This window comes from Sorex araneus, chromosome 4 (genome assembly GCF_027595985.1).
Source record: "Sorex araneus isolate mSorAra2 chromosome 4, mSorAra2.pri, whole genome shotgun sequence".
In the NCBI taxonomy this organism is placed as follows: Eukaryota; Metazoa; Chordata; class Mammalia; order Eulipotyphla; family Soricidae; genus Sorex; species Sorex araneus.
In genome coordinates this window covers 210,067,021-210,090,723 of record NC_073305.1, presented here as the reverse complement: position 1 = coordinate 210,090,723, position 23,703 = coordinate 210,067,021, and the positions used below count along the sequence as shown (strand labels likewise).

The following is a 23,703-nucleotide window of genomic DNA, read 5'->3' as shown; positions in this document are numbered from 1 at the left end:
CCGTGTTCGATTCCTCCGCCCCTCTCGGAGAGCCCAGCAAGCTACCGAGAGTATCGAACCCACGCGGCAGAGCCTGGCAAGCTACTCGTGCGTATTGGATATGCCAAAAACAGAAACAATAAGTCTCTCAATGAGAGATGTTACTGGTGCCCGCTCGAACAAATCGATGAGCAACGGGATGACAGTGACAGTGACATTTTCGACTACACTCGATGTAGTCGACCAGGCTCAGGGGTTGCTCCTGGCTCTGCACTCAGGGATCACTCCTGGAAGAGCTCAGGAAACCACCTGAGCTGCCGATTATAAAACCCAGGTGGGCTGCATGCAAGGCAAATGCCCTCACCCACTATACTATCTCTCCAGTCTCAGGATGCACCTTGTTTTGGTTTTGGAGCCACAGGTGTTTAGGGGTTACTCCTGCTCTGCACTCAGGAATTACTCCTGGCAGTGCATGGGGAATCCTATGGGATACTGGGGATCAAACTTGGGTCGGCTACATGCAAGGCATGTGCCCTAGCCACTGCTCTATTGCTCTGGTCCACTGGAATGGTATGTTTTTAAAAATTCATACATTCTTTTCATTTTATTTTTTATTTTATTTATTTATTTATTTATTTTTTGCTTTTTGGGTCACACCCAGTGATGCTCAGGGGTTACTCCTGGCTTTGCACTCAGGAATTGCTCCTGGCGGTGCTTGGGGGACCATATGGGATGCCGGGGATCGAACCCAGGTCGGCCGTGTGCAAGGCAAACGCCCTACCCCCTGTGCTATTGCTCCGGCCCCCATTCTTTTCATTTTAGTTCAGCTCTTTTAAAAATGCAATTTTTTTTTTAGTACCAAAGGACAGCAATAAAGAGTGAGTAGGCAATACAATTATTTCAGTTAGGAAAAAAATAGCCACTTATCTTCTTCCTAGGTTCAAAAATAGACCAGGCACAGCTGCTAAAAAATATGGAAGTTGTGATGAATTTGCATGTCACCTTTGCAGGGGCCATGAGAATCTTCTCTGTATAGTTCCAATTTTAGTAATGGCACTGCCAAAGAGAACACTGAATTGTGATTTTTAATTTTTTTTAGTTTTGGGTCACACGTGGCAATGCTCAGACATTACTTCTGGCTCTGCACTCAGAAATCACTCCTGGCAGAGCTCAGGGGACCATAAGGGGTGCCAGGGATTGAACCTGGATTGGCTGCATGCAACCTTACTTGCTTTACTATCACTCTGGCCCCAAGTTGTATATTTTTTAATGGTGAAATTTCTGCTCTGAAAAATGTCAGCTCAAAGCCAGTGAGAGAGTGAAAGGGTTAAGGCACTTGCATCATTTATGGCTGACCATGGTGGGGCTGATTCTCCCTCCCCTTCAATTCTGGCACCCTGAGCACCCTATGGGTGTGGCCCCGAACTCCCTGACAACAAAAATAGGGGGAAAAAAAAAACTTTAGCTCAAATTTTTAAATCATAAAACAAAAATCATCCTAGTATATACCCATTAAAATGAAAATGGGGGGCTGGAGTGATAACACAGCAGGTAGGGCATTTGCCTTGCATGCAGCCGACTCCGGTTCGATTCCCAGCATCCCATATGGTCCCCCAAGCACCGCCAGGAGTAATTCCTGAGAGCAGAGCCAGGAGTAATCCCCGTGCATCGCCAGATGTGACCCTAAAAGCACCCCCTTCAAGAAAAATAAAGAAAATGGCCGCCTGCATGCCAGCTCCACCCCCGCCCCCGGCACCCCACTTCTCCAGGCAAGCCAGCACCCTGTACTTATCCAGTCTGGCAAAATATGGGGCCAGAGTGACTCCCCATAGCCAGGACTGAAAAAGACTCAGCTCTACATCCCTCTTTCGTTTGTTTTGGGGAGCCACATGCGACCGTGCTCTGGGCTTACTCCTGGCTCTGTGCTCAAGGATCACTCTTGGCAGTGCTCTAGGGACCATATGAGGTGCTGGGGTTCGAACCCCGGTCAGTGCATGCAAGGCTCGTGCACTCCTGGCTGTACCAGCTCTCTGGTCCCATCAGCTCTGTATCCTGCCACAGTTCCCCATGGACAGGACTGATGTCCCTCCCCGTCCCTGGCCCTGGCAGGGGAAGGTCTGCCAGGTCCTACCTGACTTCTGGGCGTCTTTCTGCAGCCCGCAGCCCCCAGTAGACAGCATTGCTGCCTCCCTGGCCAGCAGGGCGTGCCGGGGCTCGTCTTGCATCCCGTCGTACTCGCCACCTTCATCACAGTCGGTCGTCTCCAGGGCAGTGTGGTACCAATGGAGAGCTTCTCGCCAGTCCCGGGACCTTGCCAGGATGTGGGGGGGAGGGGGAGAGAGCGGGTTACCATGGCAATAAGGCAGGCAGAAGGAGGAGAGCCAAAAGGCTATCACATTCTCACGTGTTCATAACTCATTATTTTTATTTTATTTTTTTTATTATGTTGCTTTTTGGGTCACACCCGGCGATGCTCAGAGGTTACTTCTGGCTCCACACTCAGAAATTACTCCTGGCGGTGCTCGGCGGACCATATGGGGTGCTGGGAATTGAACCCGGGTCGGCCACGTGCAAGGCAAACACCCTACCTGCTGTGCTATCACTCCAGCCTCCATAACTCATTATTTTTTAAAGTGAAGCAAGAAAGTTTTGTTGAATGAAACTTTAACATTTTTTTGTTTATTTGGGGGCCACACTGGTAGTGCTCAGTGTGGCATTGCTCACTGAGGGGTTGCTCCTGGCTCTGCATTCAGGAATCACTCCTGGAGGTGCTTGGGGAACCATTTGAGATGCCGGGGATTGAACCTGGGTTGGCCAGATGCAAGGCAAGCATCCCGCCTGCTGTACTACTGCTCCAGCCCCTGCATGAAATTTATTTAAAAAGGTGTGGAGGGAGGGAGGAAGGAGAGAAAGTACATGTTCAAGAGTTAGAGCATGGCTTCTCCAAACACAGGCAAGGAGACATAGAGACAGGCAGGAGAGATACATGTTCCAGGGAGAACATGGGCTTGAAGAGCAAACACATGTATGAATGTATGATCCCTGAGTGCACAGAGCCAGGAGTAAGCTCTGAGCACTGTCACGTGTGGCTCCCCAGAACAAACAAAAGAAGGACGGAGAGCTGACTCTCTTCTCAGTTCTGGCAGTGGAGAGTCACATCGGCCCCACATTTTGCCAGGCTGGATACGTACAGGATATGAACCTGGGTCGGCCACATGCAAGGCAAGTGTTCTACCCACTGTGCTGTCTCTCCAGCCCATATCACGAGACAGCAGCCAAGAAGCATTCCCTCACAAAGTCAGTGTAATTCAGACATCTTCCAGCAGATAAAAGCAGCATATTTTCACTTATTTATTTCTTTTGGGGGGCCACACACAGCAGTGCTCAGGGGTCACTCCTGCTCTGTGCTCAGGGGTCACTCCTGGCAGGGCACGAGGAGCTCTATGAGGAGCCAGCGCTTGTTTTTTTTTTTTTTTGCATCACACCCGGCGATGCACAGGGGTTACTCCTGGCTCTGCACTCAGGAATTACTCCTGGCGGTGCTCAGGGGGCCCTATGGGATGCTGGGAATCGAACCCAGGTCGACCACGTGCAAGGCAAATGCCCTCCCCGCTGTGCTATTGCTCCAGCCCTGAGGACCCAGCGCTTGAACCCAGGTCTGCTACACGCAACACAAATCCTCCTCCCCGCCACACTCTCTCTGAGACCCAGGACACAATGCCTTCCACCTAATGAAGAAACAGGGGTGGGCGCGAGTGAACTACTTGGCCCATGACCAGTGGACTGGTACAGGGGGCTCCGTGGCTGAAGCCCAGCTCAGGGGCAAGGCTGCGGTACCTGTCTGGGCCCAGGTTCTGGCCCGTGTCGAAAGCGCGCGCCACCAGGATCATAGACTGCCGGTCGCCGGCTTCAGCCGCCTTCAGTAAGTAGTCAAAACCTTTGGTCTTATTCTCTTCCGTCTCCTGCCAAGGCAAACCCAGGATGGGGAGAGAGAGAGAAATTAGGCCAGCCCTCGAGGGTTGCCACAAATTACCCTTATCCCCCTCTTCAGAACCCATATTTTGTGTTTGTCTTATGTTTTGCTCGGGGGCCACACCCAGCGATGCTCAGGGCTTACTCCTAGCTCTGCACTCAGGGATCACTCCCGGACAGCTCCGGGGATCCTAAAGGTACCAGGGATCAAAGCCGGGTCAGCCACTTACAAGGCAAATGCCCTACCTGCCGTCTACTGTCCTATCTCCCTAAACAGATGCAGTCACAGAGGGGGGTTTCTGGGACTGGCTTTCTTCACTCAGTATAACTGTTTTTTTTTTTCAATTAAAAACTTCATTTTTAAAAAATTTTTGGTCACACCCAACAATGCTCAGGGGTCACTTCTCACTCTATGGCCAGGAATCACTCCTGGTGAGCTCAGGGGACGTATAGGGTGCCAGGAATCAAACCTGGGTCAGCTGTGTGTAAAGCAAATGCCCTACCCACTGTACTATGTCCCTGGCCCCCAGTATAAAGTTTCCAATGGTCTAATGCCCAAAAGCAGAGAGAAAGATAGTCTGGGGGAAACTGTCTACCATAGAGGCAGAGGGAGGAGTGGGATGGGGAGGGGGGGGGAATACTGGGGACATTGGTGGTGGAGAATGTGCACTGGTGGAGGGATGGGTGTTTGATCATTGTATGACTGAACCTCAAACATGAAAGCTTTGTAACTGTATCTCAATTTTAAAAAAAAGTTTTCAATGGTCTTCCATATCGGTGCTTTATTCATTTTATGGTCAGATACCATTCCACTGTATGAATGTATCGCATTGTATCAATCCTGTCGCATCTGCAGGGGACTCGGGGCAGCTATGACAGTGCATTTGGAGGTGGCATCGTGTTATTTCCCAGGGTGGTTGCACCGGAGGCCGCTCCCCCACCTCGCTTCCATTCTGCTCCCCCAGATCCATCCTGTAGCCCCAGGAGCCAGAGAGACGCCTTCAAGGACCAAACGGGGCTACACGCCTCAGTCAAAGCTGCTCCGAGACTTCCCGACTCACTCGGAGACGGACCCAAGGCCTTGTGACCTCCCCTGTGGCCCATCTCAGCAGTCCAGTCCCCTGGCAAACACGGGACAGGGCTGGCGACACCGCCCCAAGGGCTGAGTGTCTGCCTTGTCCACTCTCAGCCTTTGGATTCCCCCCCAGCTCTGTGAAGCGCCCCCTCCCCTCCATGCACCATGAGGTGTGGCCCAGGGGTGGGGGAGGGGGGCTGCCAGCACTGCTGGATGCAGGGCCCCATGCCCGGGCCTGAGCACTGAACCATGAGGCCAGGCCAGTCACCTAAGCATCATCAGGAGGCCTGCTTGGGAGACACCGCCCCCCCCATCACCCTCAAAACATTGACCAAACAGTGGCCAGGGCTGTGGCTCAGTGGCAGCGCACAGGCCGCCCCTGAGTCAGGTGAGGCCCAGCACTGCCAAGAGTTAAATACCAAAAAGACTGTGGAGCACCGGAGCCGGAGCAATGGTACAGTGGGGAGGGAATCTGCCTGGGCACCCCCTAGGGTTCCCCGAACCTGCCAGGAATGATCCCTGAGCACAGAGCCAGGAGTAAACCGTAAGCACTGCTGGGTGTGGCCCCCAGACAAATCAGCAAGCAAACAAACAATAAAATGAGGGCCAGAGCGATAGTACAGCAGGGAGGGCATTTGCCTTGTTCGTGGCTGACCTGGGTTCGATCCCCCGATCCCCGGCATCCCACGTGGGTCCCCCAAGCGCCACCAGGCTTAACTCCTGAGTGCAGAGCCAGGAGTAACCCTTGAGTATCGCTGGGGTGTGACGCCCCCCCCAAAAAGCGAAAGAATGCCCCCAAACTCCATAGAGCACCTTATTTTGCGTCAGGATGGCTCCCCCACCCAGCCCCACTGCCAGGCCCGCGGGATAGACCACCGCGCCGTGTCCACGTCGGGCCCAGCCTCGCCCACCTGCACACCCACAGCCCCGGTCCATGCGGCCCAGAGGACGGAAACAGGCGCCCGGGGCCACGTGCACACCCAGGGCCTCTCCCCTCTCCAAGGAAATGCTGGTGTCCATGCGCCGGGCCAGTCCTGCTCAGCCAAGCCTGCCCTCGCCGTGCCCACGCACCCGGGCAAGAGCAGAGGCGGAGAACCACCCAGCACACGTGCCAGACCTTTCCTGGCCCCCCTGCAGCCTCGTGTCCTGTGGGGGCGTCTGGGCCTCAGACCCACAGGACCCTGTGCATGGCTCTGCTCCCCTGCCCACCCTGCTGGGACCTGGCGCTGGCTGTCTCGGACGGTCCCTGAAGCCAGCGCTGGGTGTGTGTGTTTGCATGTGTATGTGTGTGCGGTCGCGCGCGTGCGTGTGTGTGTGTGTGTATATGTGTGTGTGCATGTGTGTGAGTGTGTGTATGTGTGTATGTGTGAGTGTGTGTATGTGTATGTGTGTGAGTGTATGTGTGTGCATGTGCGTGTGTGTATGTGTGTGAGTGTGTGTATGTGTGAGTGTGTGTATGTGTATGTATGTGAGTGTATGTGTGTGCGTGTGTATGTGAGTGTATGTGTGTGAGTGTGTGTATGTGTGTGTGTGCGTGTGTATGAGTGTATGTGTGTGAGTGTGTGTATGTGTGTGAGTGCGTGTGTATGTGTATGTGTGAGTGTGTGTTTGCGTGTGTGTGTTTGCATGTGTGAGTGTGTGTATGTGTGTTAGTGTGTGTATGTGTATGTCTGCATGTGTGTGTGCGTGTGTGAGTGTATGTGTGTGTTAGTGTGTGTATGTGTGTTTGCGTGTATGTGTATGTGTGTGTATGTGTGTGAGTGTGTGTATGTGTGTGTGTATGTGTGTGAGTGTGTGTGTGAGTGTGTGTGTGTATGAGTGTGTGTGTGTGTGTGTTGGGGGGTGTTTGCCCTATCTCAGGACACTCCTGGAAGCGACCGTCAGGAAGCTGCACTGGCCCCTGGGGGACCCCCGTCCTCAGATCCCACCAGTATCAGCAGCTTCTCCGCTCCCGCCACGTCAGATGAACGGGGGAACTTGCTCCCCAAGACCCCCTCGCTCCCCTCCTTTAGAGGGGCCCCGGTGAAGCTCAGGGCGTGTCGCCCAGCCCCCAGGATCGGGAGGGAGAAGGACAGGCTGGCCGGGCCCCGCTCCCCGCCGCCCCCCGGGTCTCGGCCCCTCACCTGCAGAGAGACGTCGGCCAGGAGGTGGTGGGGCAGCTGTGCGCACATGAGGCCCAGGGCCACGATGGCCTCCAGCTCGCCCAGGGCGGCCGCCTGCTCCAGGTGGAAGACGGCCGCCTCGCGGTCCCACGGCTCGTCCTTGGGGCAGAAGCGGCCGCCCTCGTGGTAGCGCACCAAGGCCAGGTGGACCTGCCGGGCACACGGCGGGCTTGGCCGGGCCGCCCGGGAGGCTGCGGCCCAGCGGGACTCCCCACCCCACCGCGGGGTCTCGGCCCGCCTGGGCGAGCGTGAGGTGGGGGGGACGTGGGGGGAGGTGGGGGGGGCTCTGGTCCCGGGCGACCCGCTCTCACCTTCCCCAGAATGGACTTCCCGATCTTCCTCTCCAGGTCCAGAGCGTCCAGCCTCTGCAGCTCCAGGCCCACGGCGGACGGCCGCGGCAGGTGCCGGCGGGAGGCGTTGAGGAGGCCCCACTTCTCCACGCTGACCTGGGCGGAGAGAAGCGGCCCACGGCCGAGTCCACGGGCCGGAGAGGCCAGGGGTGGGGCCGGACTCCACACCAGCCCTCGGCTGCCCCCAGGACGCCGGCCTGGCCGAGGGGACGGCAGGAGGGGAGGCGGTGGAGCCCCCTGATGGTTTCCTCCGGCCCCGCCTGCCCCCAGGGGGTGCTTACCCGCCCCGAGCTGCCCAGGCTGTCTTCGTCTGACTCGGACCTCCGATGGCCATTGGAGGGACCCTGAGGGAGACAGACAGTGAAGCCCAAGAGCCGCCGCGCTGGCCCCCACGTGCTGGTCTGCCCAGAGACCTCCACCCAGATGCAGCCCAGCACGAGCAGAGGGGAGGTGGGTGGAAGCCAGGACCCCCGGGGTGTGGCCAGCCTTGCTGCCCCTCTCCCCTGCGGGGGCACGTGGAGCTGGCTGGAGCGTACTGGGAACCCTGGGCCAGTCCTCGGCCTCCCCGGAGCTCTCCCAGCTGGTCTGCACTCAATAGGACGGGCCAAGGCCCGGGGGCCTCTGCTCAGGCTGATCTCGGCGGAGGTGAGCCCCCTGGGGGCCCCTCACTGGGATGCTGATGGGAGGACGCCTGGAAACCTGTCCCCAGGGGGGGGCCCCAGAACCTGCACCTGTGAATGGGGCCCTCCCACCCGCACCTGCGCCTGGCTCGATGACCCAGCAGGCTCCGTGCTCGGCACCCAGAGGTGCCAGCCTCCCCCTCACCTGCACCCACCACTTCCGGTCCCGGGCCTCACCCCCCACCCCTGTGAAAGTGTCAGTGAGTGTCCTGCACTGATCTTAGTCTGAAATGATCCTATTTGCTAATTTGCTTACTACACCCCTAGTCCACGAACACCTTAAACCCCTTTCCCCCACCCCCATGACGAGCCAGGAGACTTTGTGCTCATTTTGGGGAGATTCCTTACGTGTTCTCGGGGTTCCAGGTCATCGAGCTCACCCCGCTTCTCACTGGGGTATCCACTGTCCCCACTGTTCTCAGAATCCTACGGAGAAAAGAAAGAAGGTTCTAGGGTCTTGGAGGTCCTCGGATGGAGGTCAGTCAATGGCTTGTGGATGTTGCAACCATTCATTTTCTCTCCATCACCTATTTTTTTGAGGTGGGGGGGGGGTCACACCTGGCAGTGCTCAGGGCTTACTCCTGAGGTAAGATAGGGAAGGGAGGGCACTTGCCTTGTGTGCAGCCAATCTGGATTTGATCCCTGGCATCCCATAGGGTCTCCTGAGCACTGCCAGGAGCTATTCCTGACTGCAGAGCCAGGAGTAACTCCTGAGCAAAGCTGCGTGTGGCCCCCAAACTAACAACCCCCCCTAATAATAATAATTGTTAAAAATGTTTGCAGGGCGGGGCTGGAGTGATAGCACAGCGGGTAGGGCGTTTGCCTTGCACGCGGCCGACCCGGGTTCAAATCCCAGCAACCCATATGGTCCCCTGAGCACCGCCAGGGGTGATTTCTGAGTGCATGAGCCAGGAGTGACCCCTGTGCATTGCTGGGTGTGACCCAAAAAGAAAAAAAAAAAGAATTAAAAAAAAAATCCCAGGATCCCATATGGTTCCCTGAGCACCGCCAGGGGTAATTCCTGAGTGCAGAGCCAGGAGTAACCCCTGTGCATTGCCAGGTGTGACGCCCCCCCAAAAAATGTTTGCAGGGCTAGGGAGAAAGTACAGGCGTTAAGGCACTGGCCTTGTATAGGCTAATCCCAGCTCCATCCCCACCAATGCAGTTCCCTGAGCACCAGAGCAACCCTAGAGCACACAGAACTTGGAGTAATACAACCACTTCTCCCCCAAATATTGTTGGTCACAACGATGATTCGGAAAATATCAGCTTCACACACACACACACACACACACACACACATACACACACACACTCTTCCACGTAAGAATTCTTTTTTTTTTTTTTTTTTTTGCTTTTTGGGTCACACCCAGCGATGCTCAGGGGTTACTCCTGGCTTTGCACTCAGGAATTACTCCTGGCGGTGCTTGGGGGACCATATGGGATGCCGGGGATCGAACCCGGGTCGGCCGCGTGCAAGGCAAACGCCCTACCCACTGTGCTATCGCTCTGGCCCCCCACGTAAGAATTCTTAAGGGCAGTCAAGAGAGAATTTGAGTTGGAGGGTTGGAGACTGAGCTCACTGGTCAAAGGTTTGCTTTGTGCATGGAAGGCCTCAGGTTCGATTCCTGGCATCACACACACAGACACAAGTGTGTACTTGAACCTCTGAGCAATCCCCAAGAGTCTTTCTGATCTGTGCATAAGTGCAACGCTACTGTGAAACCCGCCAAAAAAAAAACAAAAAAAAAATGTTTCTGTAACACACATCGTCCAGATGCAGATCTGTGACCTCCAGTTTCTTACTCCCGAGCTCCCCAAACGTTGCAGGAAACTGCTTTCTCCGACCTCTGCACATCACGGCTGACTGCCACGAGTCACAGGCCCAGGGCCCACACAGCCCCGCCCAGCAGCTGTGCCCACACCCGGGGCCAAGCGCCCAGTGCTGCCAGGACAGACTCCCATTCCCTCCCCTCTCACAGTGTCCGGTTCCTGGGACCCACCCCGCTCCTCCCAGGGGAGGGCCCAGCCTGTCCGGAAGCTGAGCCGCGCCTGCATCCCCGGGCCCCACCCGGCAGTGTCCACAGCTCACCCGGATCACCCTCCTGCCTGCAGACCCACCCTCAGTTCCCACTGGGCGTCTGCGGCCCCCTCCCTCCACGTACCCGGTGGTTGTCCACGTCCTCCTGGTCGTGGGGTGCCAGGTTATCCAGGTCGTTGAACGCAGGCCAGTCTGGGCAGGGAGAGAGGCAGACAGTTGGGTGGCTGGCTCGCCGGGACAGTTCCCAAGGTCAACTCACACGGGCTAGAGCCAACCACACCTGCCACCAAGCCTTCTGCCCATTGTCAACTCTAGAGAAAGATGCAAAACTGGTAGAAGAATGTTCTCAGTATCCCAAAAGAGGCTCGTGTTCTTTTTTTGCTTGTTTTTTGGCGGGGGGTTGGTGGGGTCACACCCGGCAATGCTCAGATGTTATTCCTGGCTCTGCACTCAGGAGCTACTCCTGGAGGAGCTCGAGGGACCATATGGGATGCTGGGAATTGAACCCGGGTTATTCATGTGCAAGACAAACGCTTGACCCGCTGTGCTATTGCTCCGGCCCCAGGCTCGTGTTCTTTTACCGGAACTATCTCTGCTCTCTGCCACTGGCCAGCTTGCAGCTCTAAATGAACAGTTGCTTTTTAAAACATTTTTTGATTTGGGAGCCACACTCAGCGGTGCTCAGAGCTTATTCCTACTCCTACTTCTGTATACTTGGGGATCACTTCTGGCTTTGTGCTCAGGGATCACTCCTGGCGGTTGAGTGAGGGACTTTATGAGGTTCTGGGGATGGATCTGGCGTTGGCCGTGCTCAAAGCCAGTGCCCCTCCCACTCTGGTCCCATCATGGATTTGTATACAATGTTTTTTCTTTTTTTGCTTTTTGGGTCACACCCAGCGATGCTCAGGGGTCACTCCTGGATCTGCACTCCGAAATTACTCCTGACGATGCTCAGGGGACCATATGGGATGCTGGGAATCGAACCTGGGTCGGCCGCATGCAAGGCAAATGCCCTACCCGCTGTGCTATCATTCCAGCCCTTGTAGACGATAGATTTTATATTTTAAAATTGTCACTGTCACTATCACTGTCATCCCGTTGCTCATTGATTTGTTCGAGTGGGCACCAGTAACGTCTCTTGATTGCGAGACTTACTAGTTACTGTCTTTGGCACATCCAATGTGCCACAGGTAGCTTGCCAGGCTCTACTGAAAATTTTTAGTTGATTAAAGTACCATGATTTACAAGGTTATTTATTGTTGGGTTTTAGGCATATAACGCTCCAGGAACCAGTTCTGTCCCCAGTGCACTGCCCTCCACAGTGTTCCCGGGTTCCCTGACCCATCCTCCTACCCCCATCCTGACCTCTTGACAGGCATCTTTTTTTTTTGTTTGCTTTTTTTGGGGGTCACACCCAGCAATGCTCAGGGGTTACTCCTGGCTCATGCACCCAGGAATCACTCCTGGCGGTACTCAGGGGACCATATGGGATGCTGGGAATCGAACCCGGGTCAGCGGTGTGCAAGGCAAATGCTCTACCTGCTGTGCTATCACTCTGACCCATTGACAGGCATATTTTTAAAGTTGGTTGTTAAAGTTTGAGTCTTTAGTGGCACCAATGTACCTGAATCCCCTTGACTCCTGCCCCTACTGCTTTTCATCTATCTCTGCTCCCTGCTGCCTCTCGATTTTTCTCTTTCTCCTTCCTAGACTCTGGAGCCAAGGGGGGTTTAGAAATCCCCCTCCTTTAAATCATTGCATGCCCTCATTTACTTATTGTAAAGTTTAAAAAAAAAAACACACACACAGGACTGGAAAGCTTAATACAGGGGGTAGGGTGCTTGCCTTGCCCACAGCCAACCTGGGTTTGAATACCAACACCCCATATGGGTCCCCGAGCCACCAGGAGTGATTTTGTTTTTTTTGCCTTTTGGGTCACACCCGGCAATGCACAGGGGTTACTCCTGGCTCTACACTCAGAAATTACTCCTGGCGGTGCTCAGGGGACCATATGGGATGCTGGGATTCGAACCCAGGTCGGCCGCATGCAAGGCAAATGCCCTACCCGCTGTGCTATTGCTCCAGCCCCGACAGGAATCATTTTTTAATAGCAGTGAGTTGACCTGTTTTTTGAAAGTTTATTCCAAAAATTCACCTGTGGAACCGTCTGGATCTTGAACGCCTTTCCGGGTTTTTGCTTGTTTGCTAACAAAAGTGCAAGCAAGTTTACTCTGCTCTCCCTGGTGCCCGAACCCTCGAATGGCAGCGTGGGGGTGGGGAGCAAACCCTCACTCACGGAGCTGGTCCAGCTTCTGGCCATAGGGGATGGCCACAGACGGGGAGGAAGGCAGAGAGTCAAAGGTCACGTCACTCAAGTTCTCATCTCCAGAGGTCTCTGAAAGGCGCCCGAGCAGCGGGGGCCGGCTCCCAGAGAGGGTCCTGATGCGGGGGCTCCCACACTTTTCCTCGGTCCCCCTCAAGATGGTCTTGGCTGATTGCTGAGGACAGTAAAGGGGACATGATCACCACGGCATGGTCTGGGTGAAGGAGGGACTCTTCCTGTTGTCTGTTGCTCCCCCAAACCCTGATGTTCTTTTTTTTGGGGGGTCATACCTGGCAATGCACAGGGTTACTCCTGGCTCTGCACTAAGGAATTACTCCTGGCGGTGCTCAGGGGACCATATGGGATGCTGGGAATCGAACCTGGGCTGGCCACGTGCAAGGCAAACGCCCTACCCACTGTGCTATCGATCCAGCCCCCCTGATGTCCTTTTAGTGAAGGTTCTAATATCTATGACTGGCAGAAAGTCTATATACAACCATGGGATGGGACTGAAGTGATAGTACAATGGGTAAGGCATTTGCCTCCTCTGGTCTGTCTGTTAATTGCTGAAACTTTAAAAGAGGGACTTTGCTTAGTGACCTAGTAAAGCCAGTTGATTGTAGGATCTGGAGAGATTGTACAGCAGCTAAGTTATTTGCTTTGCATTCGGCTGGCCTGGGTTCAATCCCTGGCATCCCATATTGTCCCCTGAGCTGATATCTGAGCTGATATCAGCTATCACAAGTGCTATCTGAGCTGAGAGCCAGGAGTAAGTGCCAATCACCGCTGGGTGTGGCCCAAAACAAAATAAATAAAAATAATCACAGGAGATGAACCCATAAGAAGGGGCATCTGTGAAGAGAGGGGTCACGGTGAAGGCTCAGGTCGTGCATGGCACCAGCCCAGGCTTCATCCCTGGCACGGTGCCCAGAGTATCACCCTGGATAGCCCTGGAGGACCCCGAGCCCCTTCAAGGGGTGGCCCTGGGTGTTCCCAGCACTGCAGGACCTGGTCAGCCCCGCACCCTCAGGCCTTCCACGGAACCAGGCCCGGGTGGCTAAGAATCCCTAGAAGGGGTCCTGAACAATTCTTGGGAGCTTTGCACTCCCTCCCCCTAAGGAAGAAGGGGCTTCTGGAACAGAAAGCCAGCACTCCCCCAAGGCACCCCATTGTGACAGCCCTGAGCTGGGAACTACGTGTCTAAAGCATCCAGAACCCAGCTGGTCTTTTGTCAATGCATGTATCTGGGCCAGTGCAAAGGCGCGGGGGTGGGGCCACATTCTGGACACCATGAGCTGCTGAAAGCCAGGCCAGGCCTGCACTGGCCACTAGCACCCCCCTCCCCCAGCCCAAGCAGGCACCACACACCTCTCTGGCTGTCTTTGCTCCCGCACTCCAGCCACCAATGAATTCAGAGCCAGTCCCTCACTTTTCACGGGGTCACCCTGAAGTGTCCTAGGGGTGCCCTGGCCCAGGAGGACGAGGGCCCAGTGGGGACAGAGGCCCCAGCAGGGAAGCCGGGAGCAGCTCACATGGCACCTACCAGCAGCTCGGTGCTCTGGTTCACCGCGTCCCTCTCCCTGGGCGACAGGTCGAAGGGTGCCAGGCCCATGCTCTGGCAGATGCGGTTGCAGGCATGAGAGTGGAAGAAGAGGGCCATGCCCCGGACACCTGCGGGCACAGCGGGGGGCTTTGCTGGGCAACGGGCAGGCGGGCGGGGCAGCCCAGGGCGCAGGAGTGGGCAGGCGTCCCAGGCATTCACGGACCGGGGAGCAGGTGGCCCCGGGGTCTCCATGGCAACAAGCCGCTTCCCAAGGACCCACCCAGGTTGCCGTCTCCAAAGTCAGTGCCCGTCTCGGTGTGGATCTGCGGGTCGGTGTAGAGGTCGCCCACACCCTGGATGTCCACCACGATCAGCTGATGGCCGGAGCGCTCAAACGTGAAGTGGCTGAAGGCCTGGGGCGGGGGAGGGGACAGGAAGGATGAACTGAGTGCAGGAGGCCAGGCAGGGTGCGGGGGACACCGCCAGCCTCCTGCCCACCCTGGCGCTGCTTTCTCTGCCTGGAGAAGCTGAGCGGGGCAAAGGCGACAGGAAGGAAGGATCAGCTGAGCAGGAAGCCGAGGGCAGTGGACAGAGGCAGGGGACACTGAGGGCCCACTGGGGGGGGTGAGACTTCCCCTCCCCCATCCCCGCACGGACCCTCCTCCCCACGGGGCCTCACCTGTGGGGTCAGGCGCACGTTGTCGTCGCGGACGAAGCCCGAGTTGGAGTTGTACTTGATGTACTTGCCCTCGATGTAGTGCTCCAGGTGGAACAGGGGCCGGCCAGGCCTCCCTGTCAGCTCCACCACGCACATTTGCATGATGTCCACCTGGGAGCCCGCGCAGGTCAGCGGGGGGCACAACCCCCATGGTGCCCTCTGCCCCCTCCCCCGCAGGCACAGGGCCTCAGAGAAGCCAGGTTGCCTAGGCAACGGGGGGGGGGGGTCCCACCACTTACCTGCCCTCTCCAGTAGGAGCTCGATGGTGGCCCCAGACACACCTGGCCATCCGTCCCCAGCCCCCACCCGCACCCCCGCCCGCTTCAGCATGAGAATCAGCCTGACCGGGGGCGGTGGGGGGGGAGGGGAGAGGGGTTCTCAGGGTCCCCCGCATCTCCACCCTGGCCAAGAGGCTACAGCAGGACCACCCGGAGAACAGGCGTAGACACACAGACACCAGGGGAAGGTGGCTTTCCCTCCGAGGCCACATCTTTTCTCTACCACAACACCTGCTGTTTGGGGAGCTGGGGGGCGCGGTCACACCTCGCTCTGTGCTCAGAGATCACTTGCGGCTTAGGGGTCCCTGTGTGGTGCTGGGGCTCAAATCAGAGTTGGCCACATGCAAGGCAAGTGCTTCAACCCCTGCACTATGTCTCTCTGTCCTAATTGCTGATGTTTTAAATATGCTTATAATCTTATTTCAGCCAGATTAGCAATTAGTTTATATATATGTATATATAATCATATGTACATATATGATTATGTGTATATATACACATATATATGTATATGTATATATATATATATATATATATATATTTACTCTAAGAAACACTTTTTTTTTGCACCAGGGCTGGACCGCGAGGCCTCATATACATGTGAGTTATGTTCCCTGCCCATATTCCTGCTCCTTTTTCTTTTGTAAATTACAAACACAAGGGGGATGGACAGGACAGGACAGGTTGGGGCACGCATGACAGAGTATGATGCTACTCTTGGTAAGATGCTCAGGGCTGCTCCTTATGTTACTTGGGAACCATGAGGTGCCAAGGGCCAAAGCTGGGGCTCACCAGTAACTGCTCTCCAGCCCTTGGCGCTATCTCCTTGGGCCTTCTGTTTTAAAATAGTTTTGTGGTTTTTTTTTTTAACCAAGGTAACATTGGTTTACATGGCAACCATGTTCATTTATACTCATGTGGGCATCTCCAGACATTATCCTCAGCTGCCCTGGGGGGGTGGGGTTGGGAGGGGTGCCCCCACCTGTTTGGGGGGCTTGTGCCGATTGTACTCCTCTCCCCAGAGCTTGGCCTCCATCTGCAGGCGCACGTCCTCAAAGTACACATCCCTGTCCACAGACTCGATGTAGCGCTTGGCCACGTAGTTGGACGCCCCTTTCCACTGCTGGGTGTGCAGGAAGTTGGAAAGCTTCTTCCTGGGGGTCAGGAGAGGCGGGAGGAACCCATCTGGGCGTCTGGGTTCATTCAGGACTCTGCCCTGGGTCCTCGGGACGGGGTGTGTGGGGGGGAGAGCCTGCCTGATCCAGCCGGCCAGAGCGTTCCCACCACCATGGCGTCCTTTACAGAGTGGGAAGGGGCTTAGGGCCAGCACGAAAACGCCCCATATCCCCTGGCCTCCAAATCCCAGGGCAGAAATGCATGGGCACGCCCGCATCCCCTCCCCAGGCCATTCCCACGGCCAAGACCCAAAGTGGGGCCCAAGGACGGTCAGGTGGAGAAGAACATCAGGAGCAGAGGCCCCTGGCTGCCATTTCTTGGCCAGAAATATCCCCGTGTCCCCTCTCTCGGGAGTGCGGGCACGGCCCCTGAGCCAGGCTGGGTCACTCACGTCCGGAAACACTCCCGCATGGCTCCACGGCCGAAGGGCTGAAAGACACCAGCCAGCAGGTCAGCATTTCTGGGCTCCACCAGCAACAGCCCCGAGACAGGAGGTTTCCCTGCTTCCGCCCCGATTCACCCTGGACTTCATCCTAAAAGCCCTGTATCCTAACACCCAACGGTGAGCCTCCAGCCAGGAGGCTGCAGGGCTGACAGGACTACCCCCATCTCCCCGCCCTGATTGAGCAAAAGCACCCCCCAGACAGCAAGGATGTTCTGGGGACGAAGAAGGGTGAAAGGGAGGCAGAGAATGTCCAGGGATGCTTCTGCAGCCTTGTCTGTAATCGAGAAAAGCAGAAGTGACCCAGAAGTCCACCAAGAGTTGAATCAGTGGCACCAACTCATTTGATGACGCGCGAGACAGCAGTGAGGGAGTGCGCAAAGGGTTCCAAACAGAAGGCACAGGTAGACCTCATGGCTAAATGGGGAGCAAAGGAAGCCTCACTCGGGAGGGCACGTACAGCCATGACTCTGCTTAGCTAAAGTCCAAAAACAAGGCTTTTGGGATCGAGAATTGAGCGACTCAGCGATCCTTGGGGAATGGCAGTTTTTGAAAATGATTATACAGGAGCTGGAGAGATAGCACAGCGGGTTAGGCGTTTGCCTTGCACACGGCCGACTCGGGTTCGATTCCCAGCATCCCATATTATCTCCTGAGCACTGCCAGGGGTGATTCCTGAGTGTAAAGCCAGGAGTAACTCCTGTGCATCGCCGGGTGTGACCCAAAAAGAAAAAGAAATGATTATACAAATATAAAGTCAAAAGATTGTTTTAAAATCTTGGGCTACACTTGGTGGCTGCTTCTGGCTCTGTGCTCTAGAGTCACTCCTGGCAGTGCTCAGGGGACTATATGGGGTGCTGGGGATCGAACCCAGGTCAGCTGCATGCAAAGCAAGTACTTTACCTGCTGTACTATCCCTCTAGATCTTACAGTCAACTGTCTTGTTTTATTTTTTTCTCTAGGTTACTTAGGAAAATCTCTTTTTTAAAAAAGTGTAGGCAATTAACAGACAGACCAGAATAGGTAAAGCTACAGAGACAGCAGGGGCTGGAGTGATAGCACAGCGGGTAAGGCGTTTGCCGGGGTTCGATTTCTTCACCCCTCTAGGAGAGCCCAGCAAGCTACCGAGAGTATCTTGCCCCCATGGCAGAGCCTGACAAGCTACCCATGGCATATTCGATATGCCAAAAACAGTAACAACAAGTCTCACAATGGAGACATTACTGGTGCCTGCTCGAGCAAATCGATGAACAATGGGATGATAGTCACAGTGATAGAGACAGCTGGGAGAACTGTGATTGTTTAGGGATGTGGGGGGGAGGGGGGCAGCTGTTGGCGGGGGGGGGGGGGGGGGGGGCGCAGAGAACTGTAGTCAGACTAGTCAGAATATTCCTTGGGGCTTCCTTTGGAGCCAGTGAAATGTTTTGAGACCCCCTGCAGACACAGTTGAATAGCCCCCTGTGACTCTACTGAAAACCACTCAACCTTCCACTTAACATGGATTGGCCATGTTGCCTAAGAAATTTCAGTACAGCTGTTATTCAAAACAACACACAATCACACACACACATACACACATGCACTCACACACATATACACACATACATGCTCACATACATACAAAAACACACACATACACGGACACACTCATACACTCACACACAGAGACGTACACATAGACACACTCACAGACACACAGACACACAGACATAGACACACTCACACACGTACACACACTCATACACACACACAGAGACACACATACACACACTACTTATAAGACTTCTCCAGTATTGTTAGACCAAAGTGGCTGAGGCCGGGAGTGTGCAGGGATGCAGGTCAGTGCGACACTCCCCACCTTGCAGCCTGGACCAAGGTTCTGCTCACCTGAGCTGCCATCTTGATCAGAACTTCATCTTCCAGCCACTCCCCGGTCACAGCATTGTACCTGCAGAGACCAGAAGCCACCAGGGGCTGCGTCCATAACAAAACCTCATCACTCACCTGCTAAAGGTGAAAAACATGCTAAAGGTCCTGGGCTCCCTGCCGATCCGAGATGAAGCCCCTCGACCCGATTGGCCCAAACTCTCCTTTACCAGCCCCCAGCCACCCTCCTCTTTCTTCATCACAGCTACTGCATTTCACTAATTAATCAGCACACCCTGTTTCTGTTTTTGTCTTTGTTTTTTTGGCTTGTTGGGTCACACCTGGCGATGCTCAGTTACTCCTGGCGGTGCTCAGGGGACCATATGGGATGCTGGGGATCGAACCTGGGTTGGCTGCGTGCAAAGCAAATGCCCTACCCGCTGTGCTATTGCTCCATCCCCAGCACACCCTGTTTTGTGCAATAAATGTGACACTAGAAAAAAGGGGAGGGGTCTGGAGCAATAGCACAGTGGGGAGGGTATTTGCCTTGTACACGGTTGACCCAGGTTCAACGCCCCCCCATCCCATATGGTCCCCAAGCATTGCCAGGAGAAATTCCCAAGTGCAGAGTCAGGAGTCACCCCTGAGCACCCCTGGGTGTGCCTTCCTATTCCAAAAAAGGATGTTGTTCCCCTTCTGATGATCACTAGCTCTAATAAACATCGGAGAGGACAGTGGAGGCTCTCAGTCTCGGAGGCCACGGGCCCCCAGAACCCGTGATTTTCTCTCTTATTCCTCTTAATCCTTGCAGGAGGGGCTTCACACCTGGCCTTGGGAGGCTGTGCTGCAGGCCGCCTCTCAAACGTAAACCCTGTAAGGACGTAAGGACGTAGGAGAACCACCACACCCGCACCACGCTTGGATATGGTTGATATGGTGATGATGGTGATGGTGATGGTGGTGATAATGATGGTGATAATGGTGATGGTGGTGATGATGGTGATGGTGACGATGGTGGTGATGATGGTGATGGTAGTGATAATGATGGTGATAATGGTGATGGTGGTGATGATGGTAATGGTAATGATAATGATTGATGGTGGTGATGATGGTGATAATGATGGTGATAATGGTAATGGTAGTGGTGGTAATGATGATGATGGTGATGGTAGTAATGATGGTGATGGTGATGGTGGTGATAATGATGGTGATGGTAATGGTGGTGATAATGATGGTGATGGTAGTGATAATGATGGTGATGGTGATGGTGGTGATAATGATGGTGATGGTGATGGTAGTGATGGTGATAATGGTGATGGTGGTGGTGGTGATGATAATGATGATGGTTCCATCCCCTGGACCACCCTGGCATCCCCTCAGCATTCTTAGGTCTCACTGATTGTGAGCAGAAGCAGGCCCATATCCTGAGAACTCATGGAAGCCTGGGGGGCCCGCACAGCACCCCCTTCTCTCCTTCTGCCTGTCAAGCTGCTGACCTGTGACGCTTGGCGTTTTCTGTGGGAATGTCCTCTAGGTGGAACTCAGCCCAGGGGTCCGGCATGTGCTTGGCCTTCTCGATCGCATGCTTCCAGGCTTCCTGAGAAGACAAAAGGGGCGTGACAGGCAGACAGGGGGCCTCTGGGTCTGGCAGTCCAGCCTCCTCGTGCCCCATCACCCTGCAATGTCTCCCTCCCGTCTCGGGAAGGCAGAGCCTGTGAGAGACACGTGACCAGCTCTGAGGCTCCAGCAGTGCTTGCTCAGGGGCCGGTTTGCCCTCCCATGGGGCACCTTCTGGGGTGCTTGCTCAGGGGCCGGTTTGCCCTCCCATGGGGCACCGTCTGGGGTGGGGGACACACGTGACAGGTCTTCACTACGAACCCAAAGAGAAATGGAGTCAGTGGAGCCAACACACCGCTTCACTTGTAACAAAAAGGCTGACATGGACAGAAGTAGATTCCCACCCACCCCCCCCCCCCGCCCCCGCCATCCCTTGCCAGGCTCTGCCGTGCGGGCGAGATGCTCTCGGTAGCTTGCCGGGCTCTCCGAGAGGGGCGAAGGAATTGAACCCAGGTCGGCTGCATGCCAAAAACAGTAACAACAAGTCTCAAAACAGAGACGGTACTGGTGCCTGCTAGAGCAAATTGATGAGCAACAGGATGACAGTGATACAGTGAGTGATGCAGGGGCTGCGAGGCACAGGCTATTCTGGGCCCATGCAAACCTGCAAGGTCATTTTTTCTTCTTTTTTTTTTGTTGTTTGGGGAGGGGGGAGGTTGTATGTGAGGAGGCACACCTGGCAATGCTCAGAAATGTTCAGAGGTTACTAGTGGCTCTGCATTGAGCAATTACTCCGGGCAGTGCTCGGGGGAACCCGGGTTGGTCGTGTACAAAGGAAACGCTTTACCCACTGTACTATCTCTCCGGCCCCTCATTTCTCTTCTTTAATCCACCCCTTCGGCCTGTTCCCTGAGAGCGCTCAGCTGGCCCTGCAAGAATTGACTGGGACCATCTGGTGTTCCTTGGGGATCTGCGGGGCCGCATCCAGAGTGCTTGGAGGAGGGGTTGGGGCAATAGCACAGAGGACAGGGTGTTTGCTTTGCACATAGCTGGTCTGGGTTCAATCATTGGCACCTCATAAGGTCCCCTGAGCACTGCCAGGAATGCTGCCTGAACACGGCCAGTGGTAATTCTTGAGTGCAGAGCCAGGAATCAACTTGAGCAATGCCGGTTGACAAAACAAAACAAAAACCCAGAACTGGTAATCAGCAAATAATGGGGGCGGGGGGGGTGGGGGGGAATGTCTGGGATGGAGAGAAACATGGTCCAGAGACAACACAAGGATGGCGGGGTGTCACGGGCACTTCGGGGTGGGGGGGTGCCCTGTAACTTAGACTAACCAGAAACTAAAACACTATGGCAACTCTATTCCCTAACTAGAATAAGAATAAATAAATTTTGAAAGAAGAAATTAATAAATTTGAATCAATCCATTAATAAGGTATCAATTTTCAATTAATTTATTGATAAACATTAATAAACATTAATTAATTAGTAAATAATTAACAAATAATCAGGCTGGAGCAATAGCACAGCGAGTAGGGCGTTTGCCTTGCAAGCAGCTAACCAGGGTTCATTTCCCAGCATCCCATATGGTCCCCCGGGCCCTCTCGGCGTCATCCCTGAGCACAGAGTCAGGAGTAAGTCCTGAGCACAATTGAAGTTTTTTTTAAATAAGTAATCTCAGTTATTTTTTTGTAATTTATTTTTTTTACTCCAAACAAGAAACTGTACATTTAATTCATTTTTTAAAAAATCTTGGTATCTTGGGGGTGGAGCAATAGCACAGCCGGTAGGGTGTTTACTTTGCATGCAGCCGACCCAGGTTCAATTCCCAGCATCCCACCCATATGGTCCCCCAGCACTGCCAGGAGGAATTCCTGTGCAACACCAGGTGTGACCCAAAAAGAAAAAAAAAAAAACACTTGGTATTTTTTTAAGCTGGAAAGTGCCACTGTGAACACCTTCATATCTAAGGCTGGGCCCGTGTAAGGTCTCCAGGGGTTATATTTCTTGGAAGTTTCTTTGGCTCACAGGGTATAACTTCTGTCGCTGTATTTTTTATCAGTGTCACAGTGTGACACACTTCTAAGGAAGTGCCTAGTGGCCCCCTGAGGCTTCCTCTTTCGACTCCTCAATTTTTCTTTTTTTTGGTGGGCCAGGGGTGGCTGTGGGGTGGCCATCCCCCTCTTGCTCAGGGCTTACTCCTGGCTCTGCACTCAGGGATCACACCTAGCAGGGCTCAGGAGGCCACATGTGGTGAGGGATGGAACCCAGGTCCCCCGAGCGCAAGGCAGAGCCCTGCGTGCTGTACTGTCTCTCCTGCCACAGGCCTCCTTCTGGGAACATCCAATGTCTCCTTTGCCAGGTGATCCCGCGTCACTTCTCTCGGGGAACGCTGGCGGTGGCGAAGGTACAGACGGAGTTCTGTACACCACAACCATCCACTTTAGCAGGACTAAGACCACATTACCTAAAGGGCAATACAAATCACTGTAGGGGCTGGAGCGATAGCACAGCGGGAAGGGCATTTGCCTTGCATGCGGCCGACCCGGGTTCGAATCCCAGCATCCCATATGGTCCCCCGAGCACCGCCAGGAGTAACCCTTGAGCCTTAATGGGTGTGACCCAAAAACCAAAAAGAAAAAAAAAATCACTGTATCACTGTCATCCCATTGCTCATCAATTTGCTCAAGCAGGCACCAGTAACGTCTCTATTTCGAGACTTATTGTTACTGCTTTTGGCATATCGAATACGCCATGGGTAGCTTGCCAGGCTCTGCCGTGCAGGCGAGATACTCTCAGTAGCTTGCCGGGCTCTCCGAGAGGGGCAGAGGAATTGAACCCAGGTCATCTGTGTGCAAGGCAAACGCCCTACCTGCCTTGCTATCGCTTAAAAAAAAAAAAAAAAACAGTTCCTAGTCAGTCTGACTCTCGGGGGTTTAAACCACACCCAGGGACAAAACCCATCAGCAGGAAGTGGGGAGGCCCTTCCCTGATCCAGGCCACGGACATTGAGAGGCTTCAAGCCTCTCCCACAGACCCCGGCAGCAAACACGCAGCAGCTGATTGCTAGAACCCAGCTAACAGGACCCCGTAGGCGCAAGCTTGTGGGGGTGGAGGGAAACTGGGGACATTGGTGAAGGAAAAGGCACATTGGTGGTGGGACTGGCATTGGAACATTGAATGCCTGAAACAATTCTGTAAGTCATGCTGTTATTAAAAAAAAAAAAACAAAGGAAAAAAGAAAGAAAGTAAAAATTAAAATAAAGGGTTGGAAAGTTGTTACAGCTGGTAGGACGCTTGCTTGGCATGTGGCCAACCTGGGTTTGGTCCCAGCAAAACATCTAGTCCCCTGACCTCTCTGGGAGTGAACCTTGAGCACAAAGTCAGAAAGTAACAACCTCTGAACATCGCCAGGTGTTGCCACCCCCCAAAAACTGAATACAATTATAGTCACCCCTAGGAGGAAATGCTTCGAGAAACTGCATGATCCACCAAGAGGCTGGTGTGAGTCGGTTGATACAGGGTGAGTAGGTCT

At 54.4% G+C, this 23,703-nt stretch overlaps 1 protein-coding gene and 1 non-coding gene across 3 annotated transcripts in view; both read right to left on the bottom strand.

The window, feature by feature from the left end:
• EEF2K (eukaryotic elongation factor 2 kinase) overlaps nt 1–23,703 on the bottom strand; it is a 51,169-nt gene that overhangs the window by 6,052 nt on the left and 21,414 nt on the right. For both annotated transcript variants that reach the window (XM_055136411.1, XM_055136410.1), the window contains 15 exons: nt 20,102–20,202; nt 18,627–18,687; nt 16,689–16,726; nt 16,104–16,275; nt 14,805–14,954; nt 14,406–14,538; nt 14,126–14,253; nt 12,556–12,757; nt 10,384–10,451; nt 8,567–8,644; nt 7,820–7,882; nt 7,500–7,634; nt 7,150–7,338; nt 3,817–3,941; nt 2,111–2,289 (listed from right to left, as the gene is read on the bottom strand). In XM_055136411.1, coding sequence (XP_054992386.1) covers nt 2,111–2,289; nt 3,817–3,941; nt 7,150–7,338; nt 7,500–7,634; nt 7,820–7,882; nt 8,567–8,644; nt 10,384–10,451; nt 12,556–12,757; nt 14,126–14,253; nt 14,406–14,538; nt 14,805–14,954; nt 16,104–16,275; nt 16,689–16,726; nt 18,627–18,687; nt 20,102–20,202 — 1,822 coding nt within the window. The remainder of the gene's footprint in view (nt 1–2,110; nt 2,290–3,816; nt 3,942–7,149; nt 7,339–7,499; nt 7,635–7,819; nt 7,883–8,566; nt 8,645–10,383; nt 10,452–12,555; nt 12,758–14,125; nt 14,254–14,405; nt 14,539–14,804; nt 14,955–16,103; nt 16,276–16,688; nt 16,727–18,626; nt 18,688–20,101; nt 20,203–23,703) is intronic.
• On the bottom strand, nt 947–1,049 carry LOC129404564 (U6 spliceosomal RNA). Its single transcript, XR_008629958.1, has one exon. It is a non-coding gene; the product is annotated as a U6 spliceosomal RNA (small nuclear RNA).